This window comes from Eubalaena glacialis, chromosome 7 (genome assembly GCF_028564815.1).
Source record: "Eubalaena glacialis isolate mEubGla1 chromosome 7, mEubGla1.1.hap2.+ XY, whole genome shotgun sequence".
In the NCBI taxonomy this organism is placed as follows: Eukaryota; Metazoa; Chordata; class Mammalia; order Artiodactyla; family Balaenidae; genus Eubalaena; species Eubalaena glacialis.
This window is the reverse complement of record NC_083722.1, coordinates 36,224,710-36,251,216: the sequence shown is the minus strand read 5'-3', so window position 1 is coordinate 36,251,216 and position 26,507 is coordinate 36,224,710. Positions and strand designations below refer to the sequence as shown.

Genomic DNA, 26,507 nt, shown 5'->3' with positions numbered 1-26,507 from the left:
AATATATAGCTAGTGGGAAGCAGCCGCATAGCACAGGGAGATCAGCTCGGTGATTTGTGACCATCTAGAGGGCTGGGATATGGAGGGTGGGAGGGAGGGGATATGGGGATATATGTATACGTATAGCTGATTCACTTTGTTATACAGCAGAAACTAACACACCATTGTAAAGCAATTATACTCCAATAAAGATGTTTTTAAAAAAAAGCAAATATATTCAAAAAAAAAAAAAAAGCATCTCCGACATTCTTCAGCTGGTTTCCTAAATGAACTAATTAAAGGCCAGTTGAATAGATTTCCCTCTGTTCTCAAAATGCAGTTTTTTCATAAGCAAAGAAGCCTGGATAATTTTAGCAGTAACTCCTTAAGATTCTGCCTGTTAGTAAGGCGATTTGCACAAAAGTTTAATTCACACCTAGAGAAGAAGAAAGAGAAAGAGAGAGGTGTAATACTCTCATTCCATGTGCTATAAGAAAAGGCAGAAGGGGGCCTTTTTATGGGGCATAAATGTTACTAGGAGTTTGTTAAGATGTGTTTCAAGGAACGTAAAACATTTCTTGCTGATTCATCTCTGTTGAGTTCTTGACACTTGTGGTGGTCTTTGCATCTGGGGGCTTCTTTTTTTTTCTATTTTTCAGAATGAATATGGTTTTAATACTCTTTATTATAAAAATCATACTTTTTCATTGAGAAAAATTAACAATTCAGAAAATAGAAAGGCAAAAATTAATAATTATAGCAAAATCTCATACCAAATTCCCACAATCAAATTACTCTTCTAGACTTTTTTCTATGACTATATGTACAATATTATCAACAAAAAATTAGATTATACCATATGGATTTGTACCATGCTATTTCATTGAATAATCTTAATTCAATAACTCCACCTTATCAATTAATATAGAGCTACATCACCATTTTTACTGGATGTATAGATTTTTATAGAGCTTGTTCAGGATTTATTATTACAAATACTGTTACAAACAGTCTTGTACATACATCTTTGTTTATTTGTCTGATTATTTTTTAAACAGATTTATTAAATGTTGAATAAATACATTAGCATTTATAACATGTAAAATGCAAAGAATAAATATAAAACATTGCCTTTTTTGCACCACTATTTCTATGTTTTCTTTCTTTTCTTCTTCCTCTTTTTTGACTTTTGCTGAATATTAATTTTTCTCATTGTAATTTTCCCCCTTGGCTACTTTGGAAGTTATGTACTGTGTTTCTCTTCTTTTACTGGTTACTCTAGAAATTTTAACATCCATTTTGTTTTTAAATTTTATTTTTTATTTATTTATTTTTGGCTGCCTTGGGTCTTTGTTGCTGCGTGCGGGTTTCCTCTAGTTGTGGCGAGTGGGGGCTACTCTTCGTTGTGGTGCGTGGACTTCTTATTGCAGTGGCTTCTCTTGTTGTGGAGCATGGGCTCTAGGAGCGTGGGCTTCAGTAGTTGTGGCACATGGGCTCAGTAGTTGTGGCGCACAGGCTTAGTTGCTCCGCAGCATGTGGGATCTTCCTGGACCAGGAAGAACCCGTGCCCCCTGCATTGGCAGGCGGATTCCCAACCACTGCACCACCAGGGAAGTCCCAACATCCATTTTTAATTAAACCTAAAATGAACATCTTTACCCTCTTCTCAATTAAAACTCTTAGGCAACTTTAACTACATTACTCCTCTCCTGGAATTTTAGGGTTTTAATTTTATCTTGTTTCTTTTCTAACCCCACAGTGAGACATATAATTATTGTTTTATACCATAATGTTTACCCATGCATTGACCCATCTTTTCTAGCTCGAATCTTCCATCAGAATATTTAACCTCCTTTCTGAAATATACACTTTAGAATTTCCTTCACTGAGGGCCTGTTAACTGTAAACTCTTTTGTTTTTATCTGAAAATGTCTTATTTTGCCCTCCTTTTTTGAAAAACAGCTTTATTGAGATATAATTTGCCTATCATAAATTCATTCATATTAAGTAGACAGTTCTCTAATTTCTGAATATTTCCATTACTCCCAAAGAATTCCTGAGCCCATTTGTAATAAACTCACAGCCCCACCCCCAGCCTCAGGCCACCACTAATCTACTTTCTGTTTCTATAGATTTGCCTTTTCTGGACATTTCCTATAACTTGAATCATACAGCATGTGGTCTTTTGTGTATGGATTCTTTAACTTAGCATAATGGTTTTGAAGTTCATCCACATTGTAGCATGTATCTGTACTTCATTGCTTTTGATTGTTGAATAATATTCCAATATATGAATATAACACATTTTGTTTATCCATTCACCAGTTAATGGACATTTGGGTAGTTTCCACTTTTGGCTATCATGAATAATGCTGTTGGAATATTCACAGACAAGTCTTTGTGTGGGCATGTCTTTTCATTTCTCTTGAATAGATAACTAGGAATGTAATTATTGGGTCATATGATTAATCTATCCCTAACATTTTAGGAAAGTGCTAAATTGTTTTCCAAAGAGTCTGCACCATTTTACAGTACCCTCCAGCAATGTATGAGGGCTTAAGTTTCTCCACATCCTTGCCAACACTTGTTATTATCTGTTTTTTTATTATAACCATTCTTGTAAATGTGAAGTGGTATCTCATTGTGGTTTTAGTTTACATTTTCCTAGTAAATAATGAGGTTGAGCATCTTTTCATGTACAATTGGCCATAAGTATAGCTACCTTGTTTGGTGAAATGTATGTTCAAATCTTTAGCCTTGCTCTAATTCATGAAAGATAATTTTGCTTGGTATACAATTCTAGATTTACAGTTATCTTATCCTAGCACACAGAATATACTATTCTGTTTTCTTCTGGCTTTCATTGCTGCTGCTGAGGAATTGGCTGTCAGTCTAATTGTCATTTCCCTCTAGATAATTTGTTTTTCTCTCTGACTGCTTTTAAGATACTGTCTTTGTTTTTGATGTTCAACATTTTCATGGTGATATGTCTACATATGGATTTCTATTTACTTATTTGTTTGTTTTTCCTGTTTAGGATGCATTGAGTTTCCTGAACTTGAGGATTTAAATCTTTCATCAATTCTCAGCCATTATTTCGTCAGTTATTATCTCTTTTTTATTCTCCCTTTTCTATCTTTCTGAAACTTTTTTGAGATGTATGTTAGAGCTTACTACTTTAGCCTACATGCCTCTTAACTGCTTCTTTATATTTCCCATTTATTTTCCCTTCTGCAGCATTCTAGATAAGGTCTTCAGATCTATTTTCCAGTTTTCTAATTATTTCCTTGGCTATATCTAATCTGCTGTTTAAGCCATCACTAACTGTTATTAGGTAGACACCTCCCCCAAAGATGTCCACATCCTAACCTCAGAACCTGTAAATATGTTACCTTATGTGACAAATAGGACTTTGTAGATATTATTAAGGTTAAGGACCTTGAGATGGGGATGTTATCCTAGATTATCCAAGTGGGCCCAATTTAATCAGATGAGCTCTTAGTGGAAGAAGGAGGCAGAAGAGTGGGTCAGAGAGATGAAATGGTACAAGGAGGAAAGATTCAAAGAGAGGGACTTGACCTGCCATTGCTGGCTTTTAAAATATAGGAAGGGGACCATGAACCAAGGAATGCAGATGGACCCTAGAATCTAGGAAGGGTCCTTACCTGACAGCCAGCACCCTCCAGCAATGGTCTCTCATTGGGGACCATGGTCCCAACAACTGCAAGAAAGTGAATTCTGTCAACAACTCAAATGAGCAAGGAAATGGGTCTTTCCCAATAGCCTACAGAAAGGAACCCAGCCTGCTCACCTTAATTTTAGCCCAGTGAGACCTATATCAGACTTATTAACTACAGAACTGTGAAATAATACATTTATGTGGGGTTTTTTTTGTTGTTTTTTGGTTTTTTGGCTGCACTGGGTCTTCGTTGCTGCGCGCGGGCTTTCTCTAGTTGCGCCGAGCAGGGGCTACTCTTTGTTCCAGTGCGCGGGCTTCTCATTGTGGTGGCTTCTCTTGTACGGAGCACCAGGTCTAGGCGCACAGACTTCAGTAGTTGCAGCACGCGGGCTCTAGAGCGCGTGGGCTTCAGTAGTTGTGGCGCAGGGGCTTAGTTGCTCCACGGCTTGTGGGATCCTTCCCGGATCAGGGATCAAACCCGTGTCCCCTGCATTGGCAGGCGGATTCTTAACTGCTGCGCCACCAGGGAAGTCCCACATTTATGTTGTTTTAAGCCACTTATTTTGTGGTAATTTGTTACAGCATCAATAAAAAAAAACTAATGCAGGTTTTAATTTTTAAAATTTTCATAAGTTCTATCTGGCTCTTTTTCAAATATGCTATTCATGTTTATAGTTTCCTGTTTCATACTTATATTTTCAATCACCTTTTTATTCTTCAGTATAGTAAAAACATAATGTGCATCTGAAAATTCACTATCTGAGATCTTTGCAGGTCTGGTTCTGCTTCCTTTTGTTTAGTTGGCTCTTGCTCACAGTGCCTGTTTCTCTATGAGTTTTTTAACTCCTGACTGTGAGCTCATGTTTATTGGAAATTAACTGTTGGATTCTTTGAGACTTGGGTCGAAAGCATATTGTTCCAGGAAAGATTCATGTTTGCATCCACCGGATGCCACCTGTGTCTTCCTGGGACCACCTGAAAATAAATCTTTGGCTTGAGGTTTTTCAAATCACACAAGTAAATGAATGAATGTTAATTAATGTCACAAATTAAGAATTCTTAGGAAAGATTTTTTTTTTCCCACCAAGCTAGGTAGAACAATTTACCTACCATCCCCTTCTGACAGGTGGGTTATTTCTAGTTGACTTTTATACTAAGTGATTAGCCCTATGAAGTCCCAGATTTATGTAGGAGTTTCCTATTTCTTCCTTGGGCATATGGCTTACCTATTCTCTCATTGTACCATCCCAACAGACACGCAAGAACACCAGGGCTTAGTTGATGCCCCTTGGTAAAATCTGGCTTATGTTTCTGGATTCCAGTTTTCACTGTATATTTTGTTTGACCCTCTGGATTTCTTAGTTTCTTGCCAGTTCCGTAATGTTTTTCATATCTTATCCAGCATTTTTAGCTATTTTCAGGAGAGTTGTTCAGGGTAACAATTCCACTGTACTGTCAGAAATTAAAATGTCTGATTCTCTCTTTAGACTGAATTCTTAGGTGTAAAATTGCTAGATTAAAAGGTAAACACATTAAAATTTTTATACATATAGCCATATTACCAAGGTTTATTTTATGTCCAAGGAAATAAAACAGAAAAACAAATCACTAATCTCAAGCATTTGTTGGATTCCTTTTAAATTTGCCTATAACATCTACAAAAGGAAATGTAAATGTGGTTTACATCTGAACAAGAGACAAAATTTACAAACAAAACAAAACAGTAACTCAAAACAGTTTAACTGTGAAATGTTTATAGATGGTAAATTAGGAGTTCAAGAAAGACAGAAAAATTTAAATCTGGTCATGCTGAACCCCTGCTTGGGAAGTCTTCTGTGGTTGCCTAAAGCAGCCCACATGACCCTGCATGGTCTGGCCCTGACCTTATCTCCATCCTCATCTCTGCTTCTAACTCACTGGCTCCAGCCTCGCTGGCCTTGTCTCTGTTACTCAAATGCAGTGAAGTCCTTCTCGCCTCCAAGCCTTACCTCTTATCTGAATGTCCTCTCTTGCCTCCCACTTCCACTCTGTTTTGCCTGGCTGACCTGCTTATTCTTCAGGTCTCAGCTTACATATGACATTTTAAGAGAGAACCTCCCTGATCTTCTAGAGTAAACCACCACATGCACACACACACACCCCATATCTGTGTGTTCAGACTGCTGGTCGACCCAGCAACTGTGGGACCAAAACTAAGTTCGTGCTCCTCAGAGCATCTGGTCAATTCAAAAAAAGAGCTAGAGAGTGAGAATGAGAGAGAGAGAGACTATACTATCTTAAAGCATCCTGTTCTTCTTTTCCATAGCAATTATTACAGTGGTATTGACTAATGTCCCCCTCCTCCACTAAAGAAAGGGACAAAGTCAGGGACCTATTCACTACCATATCCTAACACCTAGCTCAGTGCCTGGTGCATTGTAAATCTTTATTGAATATGTGAATTTTAAAGATGGGTAGCTGCATTTAGATAAGTGGTGCCAATAGAACACTTTGGAAATCATAAAACAAGTGGGAAAGTAAGAAAACAAAGCAGAAAAGACCAAGGAAATTTTAATAATTTATAATTCAGTGAAGAAATATGAGCCGTGCTCTTCAAGCTAACAAACTGTCATATAATGGCAGATTCTTAGGACCAGTCCATAAGCAGGGGAGAATAAAAGGAGGTGGGCTCCTTGTCTAGCGTGAGGTTAGCTACAAGCAAGATTGGCTAGCACTGCTTTGGATTATTACGGACTTTCATGGAATCTTTCCCTGAAGATGGAGAGCTTTCATTTCTGTGATGTTCTTGATGTCCTAATAGGAGGAAGTAGAATGGACCTCTAGTTTTTTCCTTCCTGTATGTTGATGGTAAAGTTTTCCTTTTTCCCCCTTTTTTGGCTGGATTTGATTTAAGTTATTCATAATTTAATTTTCACGTTGATAATTATCTCTGAAGATACGTTTCCATGCCACATTCTGAACAGTTCAGTTCTTTTTGTCAGGTATCAGAGTAACACTGCTTCTGCTGTTCTTGAAACAATTACCAACATTCAACCCAAAGAGAGTGGAGGTGGCATGGGAGAGACCCGGGAAGCCATTGTTTATAGGTTATCCGAAGATATGCTGAGCAAGCTGCCTCCTGATTACATTCCACATGAGGTGAGGTACCCTTTCCCCCTGGTGCACAGGGCTGTCTTTGGGTTCCACAAGGCTGAGCACAGCCCTGGGACAGTATGTTTCAGTCAGTCCCTTCCTCTCTCTGCTCAATCCTTCTTTTTTACCTTTTGGTCTTCTCTTTCTTACCCTTGCTCAAGCATCTTGCAAAATTACAATCTGCACTTTTCTTTTCTACTCCACTTTCTCTCTCAATTGCCTTTTCTGTACCCTTTCCCCATCTTTGGGTTCCTCTGTCTTTGGGTCTCCAGATATCTTAATCCTCTGGACTGAGAATCTCTCCCCACCTCTCTTACCCAAGCCTGCTTTGTCCATTATTTAAATTTAGCCCCTTTTTCTGTCTCTTGCCCTCCATACTTTTCATTCTCTCAATCCACTCAGCCAGGTAATAGGAAAGCAAGCCATTTACATGAATTCACTACCCAGTTTGGATGGCAATAATTTTCTACTTCTTGAACCTCCCAGATGTTTGCTTGTTAATCAACATCAGTTTTTCTCAAAAAAATGTTTTTAATCTCAAGACCCTTTTACAAAATGATTGAGGACCCCAAATAGTTCTTGTTTATATGGATTATAACTACTGATATTTAACATATTAGAAATGTAAACTAAAAATTTTCAAAAATATTTATTAATTTATTGTGAAATAACATTAATAAACCCATCACATGTTAGCATAACATTTATATTTTAAAAATAAGTATATTTTCCAAAACAAAAACATTCAAAGAGAAAAGTGGCATTGTTTTACATTTTTGCAAATCTCTTTAATGTCTGGTTTAATAGAAGACAGCTGGATCCTCATATCTGCTTCTCCATCCAGTCTGTTGTGGTATCACAGGTCATGTAGCCTCTGGAAAACTCCACTGTACACGCCCCAGAGAAGGAGAGTAAAAAGTCAAATAATGTCGTAGTATTACTATGAAAAATATTCAACTGTGTGGACCCACCTAAAAGGTACTTGGGGGCCTTCAGGGGTCCCAGACCGCACTTTGAGAACTCATCTAAATAAATCTTTAATTGTGGTAAAATTTCTGGACGGTCTGAAAGTTCTGTAATACACCATCCTTCTTCACGCAAGAAAAACAGGGTCGTGCCCTCTGGCCATCCAGGGCCCCCTCTCTCCTGTTCTCAGCGTCCACCCCTCACTGCTGAGGGTCAGAGCTTCACCTGAGCCTTAGGCTGGGCTGAGGCAAGTTTAGCTTTTCAACCAAAAAGTGAGAGGCTGATGTCCTAATGCAGGTATGACTATGGTCCTGTGTCTACCCTGTCCTGCATCCCCAAGTCTGGGAGAAATGCACTTATCAGCTGGGAGCCCCGAGGCTACCTGGGCTACAGCCCTCCCACCTGCAGTGAGTGCCCCCAACAATAAAAAATGTTTTCTTGCTTCTTAAAACAAGTTTTGCTTCCATTGTGTAGATGGGTACCAAGGATTTGGCTAAGATACTGAAATCAATGACTTCACATAGAGATGTTTATAGTCAGGGGAGAAAATATTTTTTAAATGGATAGGTATTGTAAGCACATACTTTTGTGGTTCATTGTAAATGATCTTCAGAAGACAGATGAGGCATAATACCTGTCTTCACAGATTTTAAAAACCGGCATGTGAAAGTGTGATAAAATTTACTCTGTATGACTAGACCACAGGTTGGTATTACCAGAAGAGGATTTCAAGACCTTGGGGTAATTTGAGCTGTTCAGGGTTAGTCGGGGCCACTTCACCAAGATCTCTGTTCTGGCAACATCCCAGCAGGAACTGAGTGTGAGGGGTGTCCCCAAGTGGATTGCTAGATGGGAGGGAGTTTGTACCAAGAGACATCTGAAACAGCTTCCTCTTCCAGGATCACTTACTTTTTAGTGTCCTTTATTTTACAGAAGAGATGTGTTTTTAAAAATGTGGCTGTAAAGTGAATTTAGTTAATTGAAATGTAATTATACTATTGACTTAAAAACATTAGTGTAGCAAAGACTACCTGGTTTCAGAAACATAATAAAAATTCTAAATAAGACTACAGCAAATCTTTCACTTATTAATAGAAAGACAATTTTAGGCTGGAACAATAAGCATACTCAAAGTAAAATCAGTACTAAAATTAGATTTTCTAGAGTCTAAGTTTTAAGACACATTAAGCATGTGTCTATTGCAAGGGAAGCCTCTCTTTTAAAACCCTAAGTAGGGCAAGGAGATTTGTTTGGGGCTGTTAGCATTCTAAAAGCTACCCGGGCTATTGATTTGATAGTGTAGCCAACACCTGGGCTTAATTTCTAATGCCGGTTGCAAAAGTGTTTCCATAATTTCCCTTTTCCTTAAAGTGTGAATTTCCACAAAGCAGTCCTGATTTAAAGAGAATGATATATAGGCTCTTTAGCCACTGGAGGGCTCAAGATGAGAACAGGGAAGTGGAGCCTGCAAAAATGTAAGTTCTAGAACCAGGAATTTAGGTGAATACATGAAGGTTGGTATGGCAGACTGAGTCAGGGCCCTCCACTGGCACGTTTGACTGGGATTTCAAGGTCATTTGCTCTACCTGCGCAGGTAGTCCCGTCCAGGTGTTCAGTTTTACATCACTGCTTCCCTCTCCTCCCTCACACACTAGAAGTTGCCCAGCTGCAGTTAAGCAGAGGTGTCCATTGCTGAGTAGGAAATATCAGCACCATGCCACAAAACCTGTTCTGTAAAATGAGGAGGATGGTCCAGATGAGCCTGAAGCCCATCTGTCTCTAATACTCAAGAAGAGGTAGTGGGCATCTCTAGCAGAGAATGCTACAGTTTACTGGCTTTCTGGTGATTGTGTGGACTGGTACCTCACTCCAAATTTTCTCCCACTCCATGTGTCTATCCTTACCCCTCCTATTCTGGCATCTCTTCGACTGTGGCCAGCGGAAAGTTCAGATCTCTTTATGAGTTCTTGCCAGTGTTCGTAGTCAATCTTTTCTTGGGCATATGTCACTAAATTGAAATGTGTATATATATTGGCTTATTTCCAAATAATTGTTATATTTTATTGTTCCCACAACCAGATGCTTTTATATTGATCTCTTCAAAATGGCCAATAAATTATATACAAGAAGGAACAGGTGCTTAATGACCCTCCCACAAAGTCAAATATTTTCATTGATTAGATTAGGAAAGACTCCATTTAGTCACCCTAGCCAGGGCAACATTGATTTTAGGAAACTGCAGCCAATCATATTTATTGGTACCTGTTCTGTAAAGATTTTGACTATATTAACTGTCTGTGACATTTCTGGTAATAATTCTGCAGGCACTATGAAAAAAAAGTATTCCAAACTGTGCTCTTATAAAGGTTAGATTGCAAAAGGATATTTAATTGACACTTAGTACTTAATCATTTGAAAGGGAAAAAAGGTACAATTTTATTTCAGCTTTTCATAGTACATTTCCAATTATCAACTAAGTACAATCAGTAGGAAATAAAAATCATTTTAGTTGAACAGCAGTTTTTGAAGCCCAGAAAATGGGGAACTTAATGGCAAATTTGGTGCTGCAAGAGATATTTTAGAGTTCATTTGGGCTTGTAGAGATACATCCAGAGGAAGAAAAAGAATAGAGAAAGGAGTGGTCATTGGAAAAGAAGTGGCAGATGGTGTTTTAAAAATCTCTGTCATTGTGTTGTATGCTTTGTGTTAGGTGAAAGCTCGTTTGATGAAGATGGGACATCTTAATTCAATGAACATATTTCTCAGACAAGAAATTGACAGAATGCAAAAAGTCATCTCAATACTTCGCAGTAGCCTGAGTGATCTAAAATTGGCCATTGAAGGAACAATCATTATGAGTGAAGTGAGCTATTATTGTCTCAATAGTTGTTTCCCTCTTTTGTTGATTTTTCTTTTTCTCAGATTTTAACTTTACCTTTTTTCCAGAACTTGAGAGATGCTCTGGACAATATGTATGATGCTCGTATACCTCAGATCTGGAAAAGAGTGTCCTGGGATTCATCCACACTGGGCTTCTGGTTTACTGAACTTTTGGAAAGAAATGCTCAGTTTTCCACATGGATATTTGAAGGGAGGCCCAATGTGTTTTGGATGACTGGTTTCTTTAATCCCCAAGGTAAGTGCTCATAGGAGAGTAGGCAAACTTGGAAGTTGTGGATAGTTGTATAGTAGCACTGTGTGATAAATGTATGTTATACAAAACAACATAGAGGTACAGCTTGCTGCATGCTGTACCTGTGCTTTCAGAGTTGGAGACCAACAGATGATTCTGCTATATTTGTTTTACAAATTCAGTCTGAAATTCTTTCTGCCATATTGCTTCCACAATATGGGGGCAAAACTCCATTTTTTTTTCTCACCCACTTCAGCAAGCAAGTCTGTGGTTAGGACAATGTGAAATAGTGGAAAAGTTTTGTTCAAACCTGTTTTTAAATGTTTATGAAAATGACAAAAATGAAGCACCAAAATATGCAAAAAAATGTGCCTAGAGTTCAGAAAATTGACTGATTTAAAAAATGATCATGTGGCAAAAGTTTTATTCAGTGAACTTCTGGAGTCTGTCCCTGCTCAGCTTTTTTTTTTCTCCCCTGAAAAAGTGCTTTGTGATTCCACTGCATGTATTCCTTCATTCCATTCTAGAAATATTTACTGAATAAGCTTCTGACTAAATCTCATAGAGTTCATAAAAGTTTAGAAACATGATAATTTTTGGTCTTACTACAACATGGATAGTTTTTTAAAGTAATTCTTGGCTAGAATGAAGAGATGCTGGGTTCCTTACAGTTCAGCACCTTATAGCTCCATTAGTTATACAATTTAAGAAGCATTCACACTTACAGATTTAGGGTGTATTATTGTTACTCACAGCAATATGGTTGAATCTCATAAAATAATATTAAGTGAAGGAAGTCAAACAGCATACATTGTAAGTATGTATACAGTGTACACATAGGTATACATTGTAATGTATGCATATTGTATGATTCCATTTACACAAGGAATCGAAACAGGCAAAACAGATCTTAAAAGTAAGAATAATGGTTCCCCTTGTGGGAGAGGGCAGTGATTGCAAAAGAGCACTAGGGGGCTTTTGGGTGTTTGGAAATGTTCTGCTTCTTGATCTGGATCTTGGTTACAAGGCTGTATTCCCTTGGTGAAAATTCATGGAGCTGTATACTTATGATTTGTGCACTTTTCTTTGTATAAATAATACTTCAATAAATAGTAGACATTTATTTGTCCTCTGTGTACATACATTCATTCACTTCATGCATTTTCAAATGCCTTAACATCTTCTAAATTTGAAACACTAACCATGGTGGTTTTTATGAACTTAAATTATACATGGTATTTTATTATGTCGAAAGACTTTAGATTTGTGAAGGACAGCCCCCAGATTTCACTTATCTCTTTTTCTCCCAGAATTTCCATTGAATTTTGGGAGGAAATTTTTTTATTATGGTTCTCAGATTTTGTGTGTCTACTTATGAGTCTCTTTCCTCCTTACCAGCCCTCAATTTGAGTCAGTTGTCACCAGGGAATTCCTGGCTTGGGAGTCTGAAGAAATAGCATTTAACTTAATTAGGATTGTTCAACCACCTTTCATTTGCCAGCCCCTCTGCTAGGTGCTTTCAATAGAGAGAGATTTGAGACCTAATTCCTGCCCTAAAGGAGTCGATAATCTTGTTGGTAGGACAGAAATATTAGCAACTTCAACATAATTTTATTTATTTATTTATTTATTTATGGCTGTGTTGAGTCTTCGTTTCTGTGCGAGGGCAACATAATTTGATAAATGCTCCACCCAGTGAGGACGAAGCACCACACTAGCACAGAGGAGAGAGAGATCAATTCTGCCGAGGCAACGCTTGAGAAGAGCTTCACACGGGAGGCAGTGAGCAGAGTCTGCAGAGGCAGGGACTGGAGACAAGAGCATCCCAGGCAGAGGCCCGAGCAGAGATAAGGCACGTCCAGGGAGAGAAGCCCAGTGTGGCCCAAGCTCGGGAAGCAAGAGCAGGGGTGTTGGGGAGTGAGGCTGGGGTGTGAAGTCTTCCAGGGGAGTTTGGGCTGCATCATAAAGGCAACAGCAAGTCACCAAAGATCACAAGATAACCCCAGGTGGAGGCGGAGTGTAGACTGAAAGAAGGATGTCCACAGCACTGAGACTTTTACCGGATCCAGGGGAGAGAGCCTGAGACCTTAACCAGGTGCAGAGAAGGAGGCAGATTTGCTGGAGTGATTAAATGCGGACCTTTGAGAGAGTGGGGAGTGGCAATGGCTGAGGCTGAAGGCCAGGTACAAGACAGGGAGCATTGGTAGAGGGGCCAGCTGGGAGGTAAAGGCAGGGAGCTCTGGATTTGTCAGCTTGTGCTGGTGGGACATCCAGGTGGGGAGGTGTGTTGGCAGACTTGGGGTTTGGCAAAGGGGTGAGGTTCAGTGATTTTTTTAAAAAGTGAGATCATTAAGTGTATTTTTGATATTCAGAAGCCAAGGAAGTGGGGTTGGTTCATCCCTGGCTTTCCATAGACATAGCTAAGTCGTATATCACAGCACACAATCTCTCTGAGTGATTGCTTTTTTCCATTAGAAATGTGACTCTCAATAGCAAAGTATTAATATGAACTAATCTTTGTTACTATTTCTTAAGAAATACTACAAACCAGAGCAACATTTAAAGAAATATAAATACAAATCAGTTTTCTTATTTGTCTTTACTTGTTAATAATACTAATCCTTTCTCTTTTTTTTTTTCCTTCATTTCTGTTTTTAAACTGAGCTTTGATTCTTTCTCTCATGGTTCTCCATGTCTCGGAAAGTCTTGGACTTATTCAAGCATCCTACCTTTACACACGAGCATCCAGACACATACCCTTATCTGTGACTGCTTTCTGTTTGTAGCACAGAAGAGTGGAGGTCAAATTTCCCTACATACTAATCACTTCTCTGCTTCCTTTTCCTTCTCTTGACATGAGAGACAAATCACTTTCTATTCCATATCACCTGGCCAAATCTGGCAAGCATAGAGATTACAGCAAGCCTCTCTGATCACCTTTTGACACCCGTGATTGATTTCTCAATATGATGTATCTCCTGGGTTTTATATCTTCTAATCCAGTCCCCTTCAATGAAATAATTTTTTTTTTTTGGCTCAAAACATTTAAGTAAATTATTTAATTTAAAAAAAACCACATTTAAGTAAAACACAATGCAGTTTCCAAAGAGGTCATAGTTTCATCACAAATATGTATAGTCAAAATTACCTAGACTTTAAAACACTTGAAAATGTTTTTTTCACTTATGACCATTTGTTTTGTGTTCTTATAATGTTATGTGGCATCCGATACAATCTGATGTGTGTTTCCCATCATACCTCCGGTGAGTGCCCCCCAGGCCTAAGTCACTTTGAGGCCCACACCACCGCAGGGACAGGTGGCAGGCCTTGTTTGCCCCCTAGTCTGTGTCTGAGCTCATGCTGTTTGTAGCCCTGCTCTGTCGCCTTGTGGTAGTCTGATATTTTGTCATACTGAAGAGGCTGAGTCAGCCAGCCACCCTGGAACTAATCTGGTACATTCAGCCCCTTTCACAATCATTTCTGTAGCAGATGATGAGCTCAATCAGGTGGCAATCAGATTTGATTATTAAAGTGGTCAAGCTCTCTGTACCCATGACCCTGTAACATCTGTTCAATGGCACAGCTTTGGGCAGTGCATGGATTTGCCTCCCAGCGGATTACTCAGGCCCAGGAGAACCTTTGTGCTCCACTGGGGTTTCCCAGCAGTCACTGGCACACACATTCACATATTGTTTAAGGCTGTGCTGCTCAGGGTTCTCAAAGGATTTCTGTGGTCTCTTGTTCCCACAGGTGTACCTTTGCAGAGCATCATGCACACGTGATTTAAATTCTGATTTGTGTGTGTGTGTGTGTGTGTGTGTGTGTCTGTGTGTCTGTGTCATAGGTAGGCATGTGTTTAAACTTAAAGATTATGAGTGGTCATGAGCCTGACTTCAAGCCAGGGGATTGCCTGCATTCCACTTCCAGAACCTCTTAATTGATAGCCTCGCTTTGCCGTTCGATGTTCGGCATGACTCACAGGTGCTGCTAAGGAAAGGGTGGCAGAGGCTGGACGTGCTCTCGAGGTCTCACACCTCAATGTTAGGTTGAACGGTGCAATATCATTATTTTCCAAATGTTTAACTCAATCTGGAGCTTGATGCCATTTGGATGCCAGACTGTGCTAGTTTTTCTTGTTTTGTTCCTCAGTGTCTTGACCAGCCACGCCAGTCTGTTGCGGCAGAAATCAGTGACAACTTAGTACTCATTACTACAAATCAAGATTTTCAGTTAGAGGAGATTTTACTGAAGCAAGGAGATGGATAATTTTTGTCCTGTTATCTTTTGTTCCTGTAAAAATCACCTACAACCTCTTGCCTGTGTATTTGTTTTCAGGGCAACATCGGCAGCTACCAGCAATTTCTGAATGCTTGCCTTGAGGATAGTTATAAAAGCCTGATGTTTGTGGGGCAGAAGAGTGCACCAGGGTTATTAATAGAACTTTAGGATTGGAAGGGTCTGGGGATTTCTTCTAATCTTGTAACAATCCTAAGCGTGTACCCGAGCTGCCGTTTGCCAAACCAGAGCTGCCCCTAATGTCTGAAGGGGCCCCTAATGTCTGAAGGGACCCCTAATGTCTGAAGGCCTCCAAACCTCAATTTGGGTGATAGCACTCATTACCCTGACCCCGAATCCCAGAACCAGAGAAGGACTGTGGACACCTTAGAAATGCCTCCAAGTGAATAACAACCCATCCTTCTTGCCTTTGTGGGGGGAGACACTTAGATGCACTGGCTTGTCTCAACCACATCCCTTGTAATTCTGGTCTCTGCCCACGGTTACCTTCCTTACCAATCCTCTAGGCCCTTATAATCTGTCCAGCTTCATCACTATACTGAAACTGCTCTCTCCAAGGCCACCAAATCTAGTGACCTTCCTGCTAACTTCACTTCATACCTTGGCTTCCATCCATCACCTTCCTCGGTTCTCCTCCTACCTCTCAGGGGGTCGCTTCTCAGCCCACTTTGTGGACTTTTCTCAGGCAAGTTCTGCCCTTGGCCCTGGTCCCTTCACTGATGACCTCAGCCATTCGCATAGATGCAACTATTCGTCTCTACTTACGGACCGATTCATCGAAAGTCCCAGTGTTAGCTTCTGATTCTTACTTCCAACTGCCATCGTAGAATATTCCATCCTCCTGTGAACCTCACCAGTACTACCATCTGTTCATCTTCCTCCCAAACCATCCTCACCAGGATTCTGCTATATTTGCTTGTGCATCACCACCCTCCAGATCACCCTGACTCTTGTAGCGAGTCCCCTAACATCCTAACAGCTTGAAAGAGGGAAACCAGGAATGCATAGTGTGGTGGAAAATGAGAGGGGAGGGGAGGAAGGAAGGACAGATGCTGCCAGAGGTCAAGTAAGATAGGGCCCAAAGTGGTCAGATGGCTTTATCAGCAAGGAGACTACTGGCAAGAGAAGTCTCAGTGGAGTGGGTGGGGAGGTGGAGGAATGAGATTGCAGGGTGAGTGAGAGACCAGGAAATGCACAGACAGAATGAGGATGGACAACATGGGTAATTTTCTCAAGAAATTTGGCTTGGGGGGGCTTCCCTGGTGGTGCAGTGGTTGAGAAGCCGCCTGCCAATGCAGGGGACACGGGTTCGAGCCCTGGTCTGGGAGGATCCCACATGCCGCGGAGCAACTGGGCCCGTGAGCCACAATTACTGAGCTTGCGCGTCTGGAGCCTGTGCTCTGCAACAAGAGAGGCCATGATAGTGAGAGGCCCGCGCACCGCGATGAAGAGTGGCCCCCGCTTGCCGCGACTAGAGAAAGCCCTCGCACAGAAACGAAGACCCAACACAGCCATAAATAAATAAATAAATAAAATTAAAAAAAAAAGAAAGAAAGAAATTTGGCTTGGAAGAGGAGAAGCAAGTTGGAGGAGCAGCTGTAAGAAGAAAACATTTTCTTCCTTCTTATTTTAATGATAGGACAGTATTGAGCCCATTCAAATACTGGTGGGAAAGAGCCAGGAGAGAGAGAGAGAACAAGGATACAAGAGAGGGGTAAAAGAGGCAGGAGGGGATGGCTCCCAAGTGGAGAGATGCACTCCAAGCAGGAGGAGGGACACCTCACCCATTGTAATAAGGATAACAAGGAAGGAATGCAAGTGAGTTTGTTGGTTTGGTGGCAAGAAGTTGAGGGAATTCCCATCTGAATGGGAATTCTTTCTATTTTCTCTTTGACTAAGGAGGCAAAGTGACCTCAGGAGCAAGAAGGTGTTAGAGGAGAGATTTAAGCAGAGTGGCAGAAACTTGAGAAAGAGGGCTAAGGAAAGGATTGCTCAGTGACTTTGGCAATCCCGTCGAGGCTGGTGATGGCTAAACCGTGGTGGCAACTGTGTGATGGTCTCAGTATTGTTCAGCAGCCTGGAATAGGTATAAGAAGGAGGACATTTGGATTCATTTGGCACTGGGGGTTTGCTGGGCAAGTGATGAAAAGGATGGGTCTAGACTAAACAGGGAAGGAAGTGAAGAAAAGGGGGTGGAGTTGAGGAGAAGGTCTTCAGAAATGATGAGGTCAAGGAACTGAGAGGTCAGGATGCTGAGTGGGATACTGAAGAGACCCAGAAGGTGGCAGGAGGCTCAGTGAGTGGGGGCAGATGGGCACTTGGCAGGGACAGTGAGGGGAGGAGCATGGGGCCAGAGGGTGTGGTTGTTAAAGCTGCAAAGATTTTCATCAAAGGTGGAGGGACAACTGGGGAGGACAGTGTCTTCAGAGTTGACAGGTTCCAGTAAGGGCAAGAAGATGGAGAGAATGTTCTGTGAAGAGGTGGAAAATATGGGAGAGTCTGTTAACCACAGAACCACTCTAGAGGGAACAGTGGAAAGGTTGGGAGGGAGGGGAGAGGTACGAGGTTGGGTCGAGGGAGAGGAAGCATAAAGTAGCAGAGAAGGGATGGAGAAGGTAGAGCAGTGCAGGGAAGTACATTTCGGCACATGAGACATGGCGCGGTTAGCTGATCCCAACCTGGCCAAGAGAATTAGCCCCAGCTCTCTGGCTTGTACTCAGGTTTTGCCGGAGCCAACTGTGTCCTGGATTAATGACATTTCAGAGAATAGATGCATCTCAGGGGACTCTGGAAAGAGTCAGCTCGTATTACTGACAGCCTTCCTAATATTTTGCTTGTATCATGGGGCATTCCTCTTCCCACTTGTCAAATTTGTTCTGAAAACAAATACGGGTCCGTGATCTCTCATTGTCCCGTCATGCAGATCTTTTTACAGAGCAGAGGTTCTCAGCCCTGCCTGAACAGTAGAATCAACTGGGGAACTTTTAATACATGCTAATCCCTGGGGCCCCAGACCAACAACATCAGAACCTCTGGGGATAAGACCTCTAGACTCTTTACAGTTAATTTTAAAAGCTCCTTTGGTCATTTTAATGTGTGAGGAACCTGGGCCTTAGACCATTGCCACCCAATATGTGGTCCACCAGCCAGCAGGAGCGGCATCACCTGGTAGCTTGATAGAAATGCAGAACCTCAGGACCTACCCTCGACCTACCTACCAAATCAGAACTAGTGTTTTAGTAAGTGTTCCTTCCCCTGGTGATAAGTATGAACATTAAAGTTTGAGAAGCCCTGCCTTAAAACAGTAGTGAAGCCTGGTCCCAGCTCTAGAGATTCTGATTTTATTGATCCGGGCTATGGCTTGGGAAGCGGGAGTTTTAAAGACTTCCCAGATATTTCTCATTTTCAGCCAAGTTTAAGATTCCTGCCTTACAGCATCGAGCAAAGCATCAGGAAGGGTCCCTGGGGCATTTTTATTCAACTGGGTGGATCATCCCCATCTTTGTTTAATGATTTCTGACCTTTTATTTAACTTACCAATGAACCACATTTGCCTCTCATTTAGGGAAAAAAACAGCCTGTCATAAAGTTATGACAGGAATAACATTTGTCCTCATCTTCCAAGATGCTAATGGGAGGCTTAGTAACTGATAAGACAGGAAATACTGAACAACCATAAGCCCATTACATACGGACTGGTTCATTTATTAAAGAAAAAAAAGCGATGCCTATAGGACCATCATTACAGAATACCAACCAACTCCTTGTAAAATTGAGAAGAGCAACCTTCCTGATTAGTTATTTCTTTTGTCTCTTCCAAGACGTTGTTTGAATTGATACCGAAAGCCTTCTATGGCTTTCTTCCAGCCAACTGATTGCACATGTCAAACAACAGTAATTTGTTTGCTGAAATGTTGGGTCAGGACTCTTGTAGGAATTAAGACATAACAAGTGTTATTTTAGACCTGAGTTTCCACAGTATGATCCAAGATTTAAAGTGCGTTTTTTATATATATATAAATTTTTAATGTTTTTTATTGATTGCTGGGAAGATGTTTTATTTATTTATTTATTTGGTTGTGCCGGGTCTTAGTTGCAGCAGGCAGGCTCCTTAGTTGTGGCAGGCGGGCTCCTTAGGTGTGGCATGCAAACTGTTAGTTGCGGCATGCATGTGGGATCTAGTTCCCTGGCCAGGGATTGAACCCGGGCCCCCTGCATTGTGAGTGCGGAGTCTTAACCACTGCGCCACCGGGGAAGTCCCTAAAGTGTATTTTTTAAAAGAACAAGCTTGACAAGAATTCATTACGCTGTATGAGTTGGAAGGCAAAAAAAATTTTAAAGCACCTCAGTTAGCCCACATGTCACTCAGATGTTTGAATAGTTAAATCACCCATTTTCGTGTGGGTGGTTAAATCTCATAAAGAATAAGTTGTTTTTGTTGAGGGCTTTCCCCAACTTTTTGTTCTCTCTTCTGAGTCAAACACATGAACATCTGAATCACTTTTCCACCACTGACGATTGAAGTTTGTTTTAAGAATTATTAAAATTAAATTAATGCCAAGACAATAGTACCACTTTTCAAGCTTTTATAAAGAAAAATATATCAATAGTCTTTTAAGATTATATAGGCTTCAGAAAACAAGAGATTTTGATTCCATTAGACTTGATATCAGTCTACAAGAAAGATGGTCATTCATTTTTTAAATTCAATAAAGAGCAATTCAATGGATTCACTACGGTTTGAATTCTGCAAGATCATGTTCTTCTTTTTAGGAGGCCAAAAATAGCTATCAAGACTTGAGAAAAAAATATGTATCTTCTCCATGTTCTGAGTGGGAATGACCCATGGAACAGTTTCCTACCCTCCACTCTCAGGCCTCAAATTATTTATTTAATATTTTCCTTTCTTAATAGCTCAAGGTAATATGTATTCTAGATTTCATCTACTGACATGGCAAGAGTGCTTCCTAAACATTTCATCTACTGACATGGCAAGAGTGTTCCCATGGAACAGTTTCCTACCCTCCACTCTCAGGCCTCAAATTGTTTATTTAACATTTTCCTTTCTTAATAGCTCAAGGTAATATGTATTCTAGATTTCATCTACTGACATGGCAAGAGTGCTTCCTAAACATTAAGAGGCTTATTGTTGAAGTCAGCTAGGCAACATCATGCATATTCCCCAGGAGGGAGAAGTGAGAAGATGGTCTCTCCTTAACCACACTAGAGTTTTTCAGAGCTCTCCATCAATGACTGAAATCTTTGTCTCGGCTGTGTTACATAAGAGAGAACCCCTCTCATCCCTCCCCTGGCACCTATGGCATTGTCCTGAGTGCCATATGGAGTGAGGTCAAATTTGCAATTTATTTGGAACTTAAAATATAGTAGAAAAATCCAGTTATTCAACTAGTGCAGATGGATGGTTAAGACCAGGTTTCATGCCTTGTGCATTACGACCTTGTATTGATAGATTCATAGATCAGTGATGAATTTTAAAATATCATAAAATAGGGTCAATTTAATTCCAGGTTTCTACATGGATACACAGTGTCTGATACTCCACATGAATGCAAGCTTAATGTTGAGTGATGAAAATGACATTTTCATAGAGTCACTTAGAAGGGAGAATTTGATTTTATTATTGTGGTCATATATACCTGACTACCAAACACACAACATGTTAACTACTAAAAAATGGGATCCCCAGTATTTAAAATGGAAGTCAACATAATCACACTGATCAGATCACCTCAAGTGACTCCACACGTAGAGTATGGATAGGCCTTGACCAGCAGTTGCTGCCAGACAAGCTTCCACCATGTTTCCTACTCCCTGTAGTTAACATTTCGTGTCGTAAAATCATCCTTTCCTACTAGGCACTCTTGGTTTTATGAAACTACGACCTTATAAGAATCACTTATAAAAGTCCTTCAATCAGCTACTCTGGTTGATTGACCAACTTTTCTTTTGGATTAATGCAAGGGTTCTTCTTGAGCACCCAAATCCTGTTTTAATGAGGGGTCTGAGTAAACTTTATAAGATGCAAATACAACCAAATTATTTGCCTGCTTCAAATATTCAGTGGCTTCCCACCATCCACAAAGTCACCAAGTTCAAACTCTGACCCTGAAAAATCCTGCCTCTACCTTTGTTCTAACCTCATCTGCCATCATTTCCTCACCTTTAGCCTAGACCTGCATGCCTTTGCACGTGCTGTTCCTCTAACTGGAATCGTCCCATCTGGAAAACTCCTACGTATCCTTTCAAGACTCATCTTCAACTTCATCTTCTCAATTCAGCCTTCCCTGAGCTGTCTTCCCGAGTGGTCCACGTTGTTCTCACCTCTTTACTCATAACGACATCGTGTTGTATGTCTACATTCCCTCTAGACTGAGCTCCTTGAATGCAGGGTTCATGGATGGCCTCTTCATCATTGTGGGCATCTCACCTAGAGCAGTACCTGGTACATGGTGGCCACTCCTAAGAGATTTAACAAATGAATGAATGAATGAATGAGTACCTCCCCAAGTGTCTAATTTAATAATGAGGGAGGGGCTTGAGAATGGAGAGAACTTGACTTTCTCACTAAGCAGGGTAGGGTCCTATTCTTTCTTTCTAATTCCAAGAGATATTAACTCACCGCCTGCCATTATGCCTTGTAACTTCCCCTCTTCTTTCCATTCCACTCAAACCTGATAAAATATTATCACTTATGTGGTGGTTTGTGCATTAAAGTTCTCAGAGTTCACAAATCTAGGGGTAGTAGGGACACACAGGTTCCAAAATTTACTCGTGATTATGAGTAAAGGGCCTCATGATTTCCAGTATTAACATGGAGGCCAAAATATAATATATAGGTCACAGATAAATTTTCCTAAGATTTTGAAGTCCATGTTGAAGTTTAAGGTATACTTTTTAAACATCAAATGCTGCTCTACAAGATAGACTTCTCTTATTGAATTGAATGGCATGATTTGCAAATACTAAGTTTAAAGAAAGGCCACAATATACAGAACCATGTATTATCTTAAAATAACTGTATTATGCACATTAAAACATGGAGCTTTCCTTTCCATTGTGATTGCTTTGTTTGATCAAACTGAAAGTCGGGCTTTCTATTTTGGCATTATGCCTTATTTCCTTAGACTAAATGAAATTGTTCCATGATAGCAAATAGACGCTGATAATGGTTTGATTCAAGTTTTAATTGGAATGCTGTTCTCAGAATATTTGACCATTTCAGTCTTATTCCTAGATACTGGATCTTCAAACAGAGACTATAAGCTAGCACTGGGTTACAACCCTTAGCAGACCTGAGTGGTTGAAATCCCAGGAGAATTTTAAACCAAGACCTTGTCTGAGGCAGAGAGGGTGCTGCTTTCCTGCTGTCAGCTGGCAAGGCATATTTAGCTCATTGAAACAAAACACTGAAAGAAATATCCCCCCTGAGGTTTGATCTCAACTCCTCTTGGGTGGGCACGCATCTGGAGATGGATAAGCAACTAACATGACCCCCTTCTTGTTTCTAGAGTGGACTGCACCAAGGCATCAAAATCATTTCTTTCTCTTTTTTTAAGGCTTCCTCACGGCAATGAGACAAGAAGTGACCCGTGCCCACAAAGGCTGGGCCCTGGACTCCGTGACCATCCACAATGAAGTTCTGCGGCAGACCAAGGAGGAGATCACGTCACCCCCTGCGGTAGGTGCCAATGGGCAACAGCAGGGACAGTCCTGGAGCTGGGGCTAAAAGTTCAAGTTCTGCTGAACACTGACCTATAAGTGTCTCCGTTAAGTCCTTTGGCTTTGCAGCGAGGGTTTCCTCGGTTGTAACCTGGAGACCTCCATGCCAACACCTCCAGCATTTGCCAGAGTGGGAATGAACGACAAGCACTGGGAACTCCCCAGACTGCATTTCTTTGTAATTACAAGTTACACTTGTGTTTGCTGAAAAGGATTTTCCACCCGTCTCCATCCACTGCTGTGGGGTACTCACAGAATTGACAAGAGCTGCAGGATCCTGTGTGGAAGGACACCTGGGTGGGGGAAGGGCAGAGGCTCTTAAGATAAGCAGACACCCCTGGGAGCCACTGCTGGGACACTTACCTGCCCTTTGAACTCGGGCTAGTTCTTTAACTCTTTTGAGCCTCAACTTCGTCATCTGTAAAATGAGGATGATAATTCAACCTCAATAAAGATAGCTGTGAGACTTCAATGGGATCATTTAGGCTTGGTTCCAGACCCCACATAGATAGTCAGTAAATCTTAGTTCCTTTTTCCCTTTCTCTGATTCTTATTCCCTCGGTTGTCAAATCAGGGGGCTGGACCAGATGATTTCCAAGTTCTGGCCTTTTTTGCCACTTTATAACAAGGATCACCGTTCTTCCAGTTTCCAATAACATGGTCCTTATTTTTTTCTGAGATCCCACCAGAAGAAGCACCTTTAACCTCCATATTTCCACCAACAATCTCTAGATTCAAGGAAACAGGGTTTTTCAACTATGCCTTCAAAATTCTTCCAGCTTTTTCGGGTATTTGTTACAGCAGCATCCTGTTTCCTGGTACCAAGATCTGTATTAGTTTCCTAAGGCTGTTGTAACAAAGTACCACAAACTGGGTGACTTAAAACAACAGGAATTTATTTTCTCAGAGTTCGGGAGGCCAGAAGTCCAAAATCAAGGCATTGGCAAGGTTGGTTTCTTCTAAAGGCTCTGAGGGAGAATCTGCTCCATGGCCCTCACCTAGCTTCTGGTGGCCACTGGAAAACCTTGGTGCTCCTTGACTTTGTAGCTGCATCACTCCAACCCCTGCCTACCTACCTCATCATGTGGCCTCCTTCCCTGTGTGTATCTCTGTGTATCTTCTCCTCTTCTTATAAGAACTCCAGTCATATACTCATCCACTATGACCTTAACTAATTACATCTGCAAAGGTTCTATTTCCAAATAGTCACATGCTGAGCTTCTAGGTGGACATGAGTTTTTGCAAGAGACTATTCAATCCACAACACCTTCTAACTACGACTTTGTAAAGTTCTTAGAGTGAAAGGAGCCTAAAAGGATACAGTTTACTATTGGATGATGCCTAAGTGGTTGTATTTTCATGTGGTAATTGTCACCTACTGACTTAATGATGGTATCATATGTCCTGATTTTCTGGGATTGCCCATGGTTTTACTGTCAAATCATGTACTTCAGGTTTTGGTTCAAAAAGTATGGTTCTTATACTGTTATCTCACATGAGGGATTCCAGAAAACACTTTGCAGCTAATCTCCCTCTCTTTTATTATAATCTACCTTTACTTCCCCTTACCCTATCCTCACTGGAAATGGAAAAATGGTCACCATCTTCTACATAAGTATATCTTATGATCTTACGTGATTATTGGAGTCTCCACCGTGATTCCCTTTAGACTTTTTTTCTTACTGAGTACATGTTCTATGGCTCCCCGCTGCCTACAGAATAAAGTTCAAGCTCTTCAGTCTGGCATCTACACTCTTCCACAGTTAAGCCCTAACTTATTTTTCATGACCATTGAACCTGCTGCTAAATATTATAAAATGCTTGGGCTTTGCTGCCCATCCTTTCTTTGTAGTATTGCTCCTCCCTGGGATGCCCACCCTTTCTCCTCTATCTTTCCAAACGCAGCCCACCCTTCAAGGCCACTTCCTCCACAAGGGTCCCCGAGCATTCCAGCCCTTACTGACCTTTCACCTCAAGTCACTGCACTTAGCCTCAGTCAGTGCTGTTCATCAGGCAGCCCCTCTAACAAGCGTGTGCTGGTATTCAAGTCATGTCTTTTACATTTTGTTCTGTGTGTGTGTCTTGTCTCCTGATTTAATGATGAGGCCCTTGAGGGCAGGTCCTACTGTGTGAATGACAGAGACACAAGGATGAGGTCAGCCACTCTTGGACCAATTCTCACCGCCCTCACCAACCCCCCCCCCCCAGCCCATCACACCTGCTCTCTCCATCACACCTGCTCGAACCCCTGATGGCCAGACCTGGCTGCTTGTCAGACCTGGCTGCTCGTCTCACAAGATCCGACAACCGAGATGAAATTAGAGCCACATGTTGGCTTGGCCAGCGTAGGCTGAGATCCCGAGTGGCATCCAGCTCTGAATCCTGTTCTGTGCTCCCACCACCCCTGTCAGAGACTTTCATCTCCCTGCAGAGGCGATTTGGTGCTGCTGGCTAAGTTCGCAGTCCCAGGCAGGCCACCCCCAGGCTCAAATCCCCAGTAATAGGAACATTTCAACAGCGCTCATAGCCTCAGGCTATGCCACAGGGGAACACTAGGCTCAGTATTTCACTAACAGAATGCGTCCAGTGGTGTTTTCTTCTTCTGGTAGTGTTTTAAGATTGGTGTACATTTTCTTTCCAAACTGACAACCTTTATTACAGCATTGGATGCCCATCTCACAGCACCTAATTTTTTAAAAAAATTCATGTTACCTTACGCTTGGTTCTTCCAGGAAGGTGTGTATATTTATGGGCTGTACTTGGATGGAGCAGCCTGGGACAGACGGAACGGGAAGCTCACGGAATCCACCCCCAAGGTGCTCTTCACGCAGCTGCCCGTGCTGCACATCTTCGCCATTAATTCCACAGCGCCCAAGGACCCCAAGCTGTATGTGTGTCCTATTTACAAGAAACCGAGGCGAACTGACTTGACCTTCATCACCGTGGTGTATTTGCGAACAGTCCTGTCCCCAGATCACTGGATCTTGAGAGGTGTGGCCCTTTTGTGTGACATCAAGTAAGTTCATTTCCACTTGCTGAGGGCAGAGGAGCCACGTGGGTGGCCAGTGCTATTGAGAGACTTGGTGAGGCATATCTTTTCTCCCTGATAATTGCTTGATTACTCTTTCTAAATTAAAAAGTTGATATCCTACAGTCGCTTGTGTGTATGTGTTTTCCCTCATATCAATATTTATTTATTTATTATTATTTTTTATTGGAGTATAATTGCTTTACAATGTTGTGTTCATTTCTGCTGTACAACGAAGTGAATCAGCTATATGTATACATATATCCCCTCCCTCTTGGACCTCCCCCACCCACCCACCCCCCATCCCACCCATCTAGGTCATCACAGAGAACCAAGCTGAGCTCCCTGTGGTTTATAGCAGATTCCCACTAGCTATCTATTTTACACATGGTAGTTAGTGTATATACATCAATTCTAATCTCCCACTTCATCCTACCCCCCCTTCCCGCTCTGTGTCCACCCATCCGTTCTCTTCGTCTGCGTCTCTATCCCTGCCCTGCAAATAGGTTCATCTGTACCATTTTTCTAGATTCCACATATATGCATTGATATAT

At 41.2% G+C, this 26,507-nt stretch overlaps 1 protein-coding gene across 1 annotated transcript in view; it reads left to right on the top strand.

Moving 5' to 3' along the window:
• DNAH8 (dynein axonemal heavy chain 8) overlaps positions 1 to 25,945 on the top strand; it is a 310,762-nt gene extending 284,817 nt beyond the window's left edge. Inside the window, exons 85-89 of the mRNA XM_061195092.1 lie at positions 6,640 to 6,796; positions 10,467 to 10,619; positions 10,703 to 10,892; positions 22,763 to 22,884; positions 25,658 to 25,945. Coding sequence (XP_061051075.1) covers positions 6,640 to 6,796; positions 10,467 to 10,619; positions 10,703 to 10,892; positions 22,763 to 22,884; positions 25,658 to 25,945 — 910 coding nt within the window. The remainder of the gene's footprint in view (positions 1 to 6,639; positions 6,797 to 10,466; positions 10,620 to 10,702; positions 10,893 to 22,762; positions 22,885 to 25,657) is intronic.
• Positions 25,946 to 26,507: the final 562 nt, after the last annotated feature.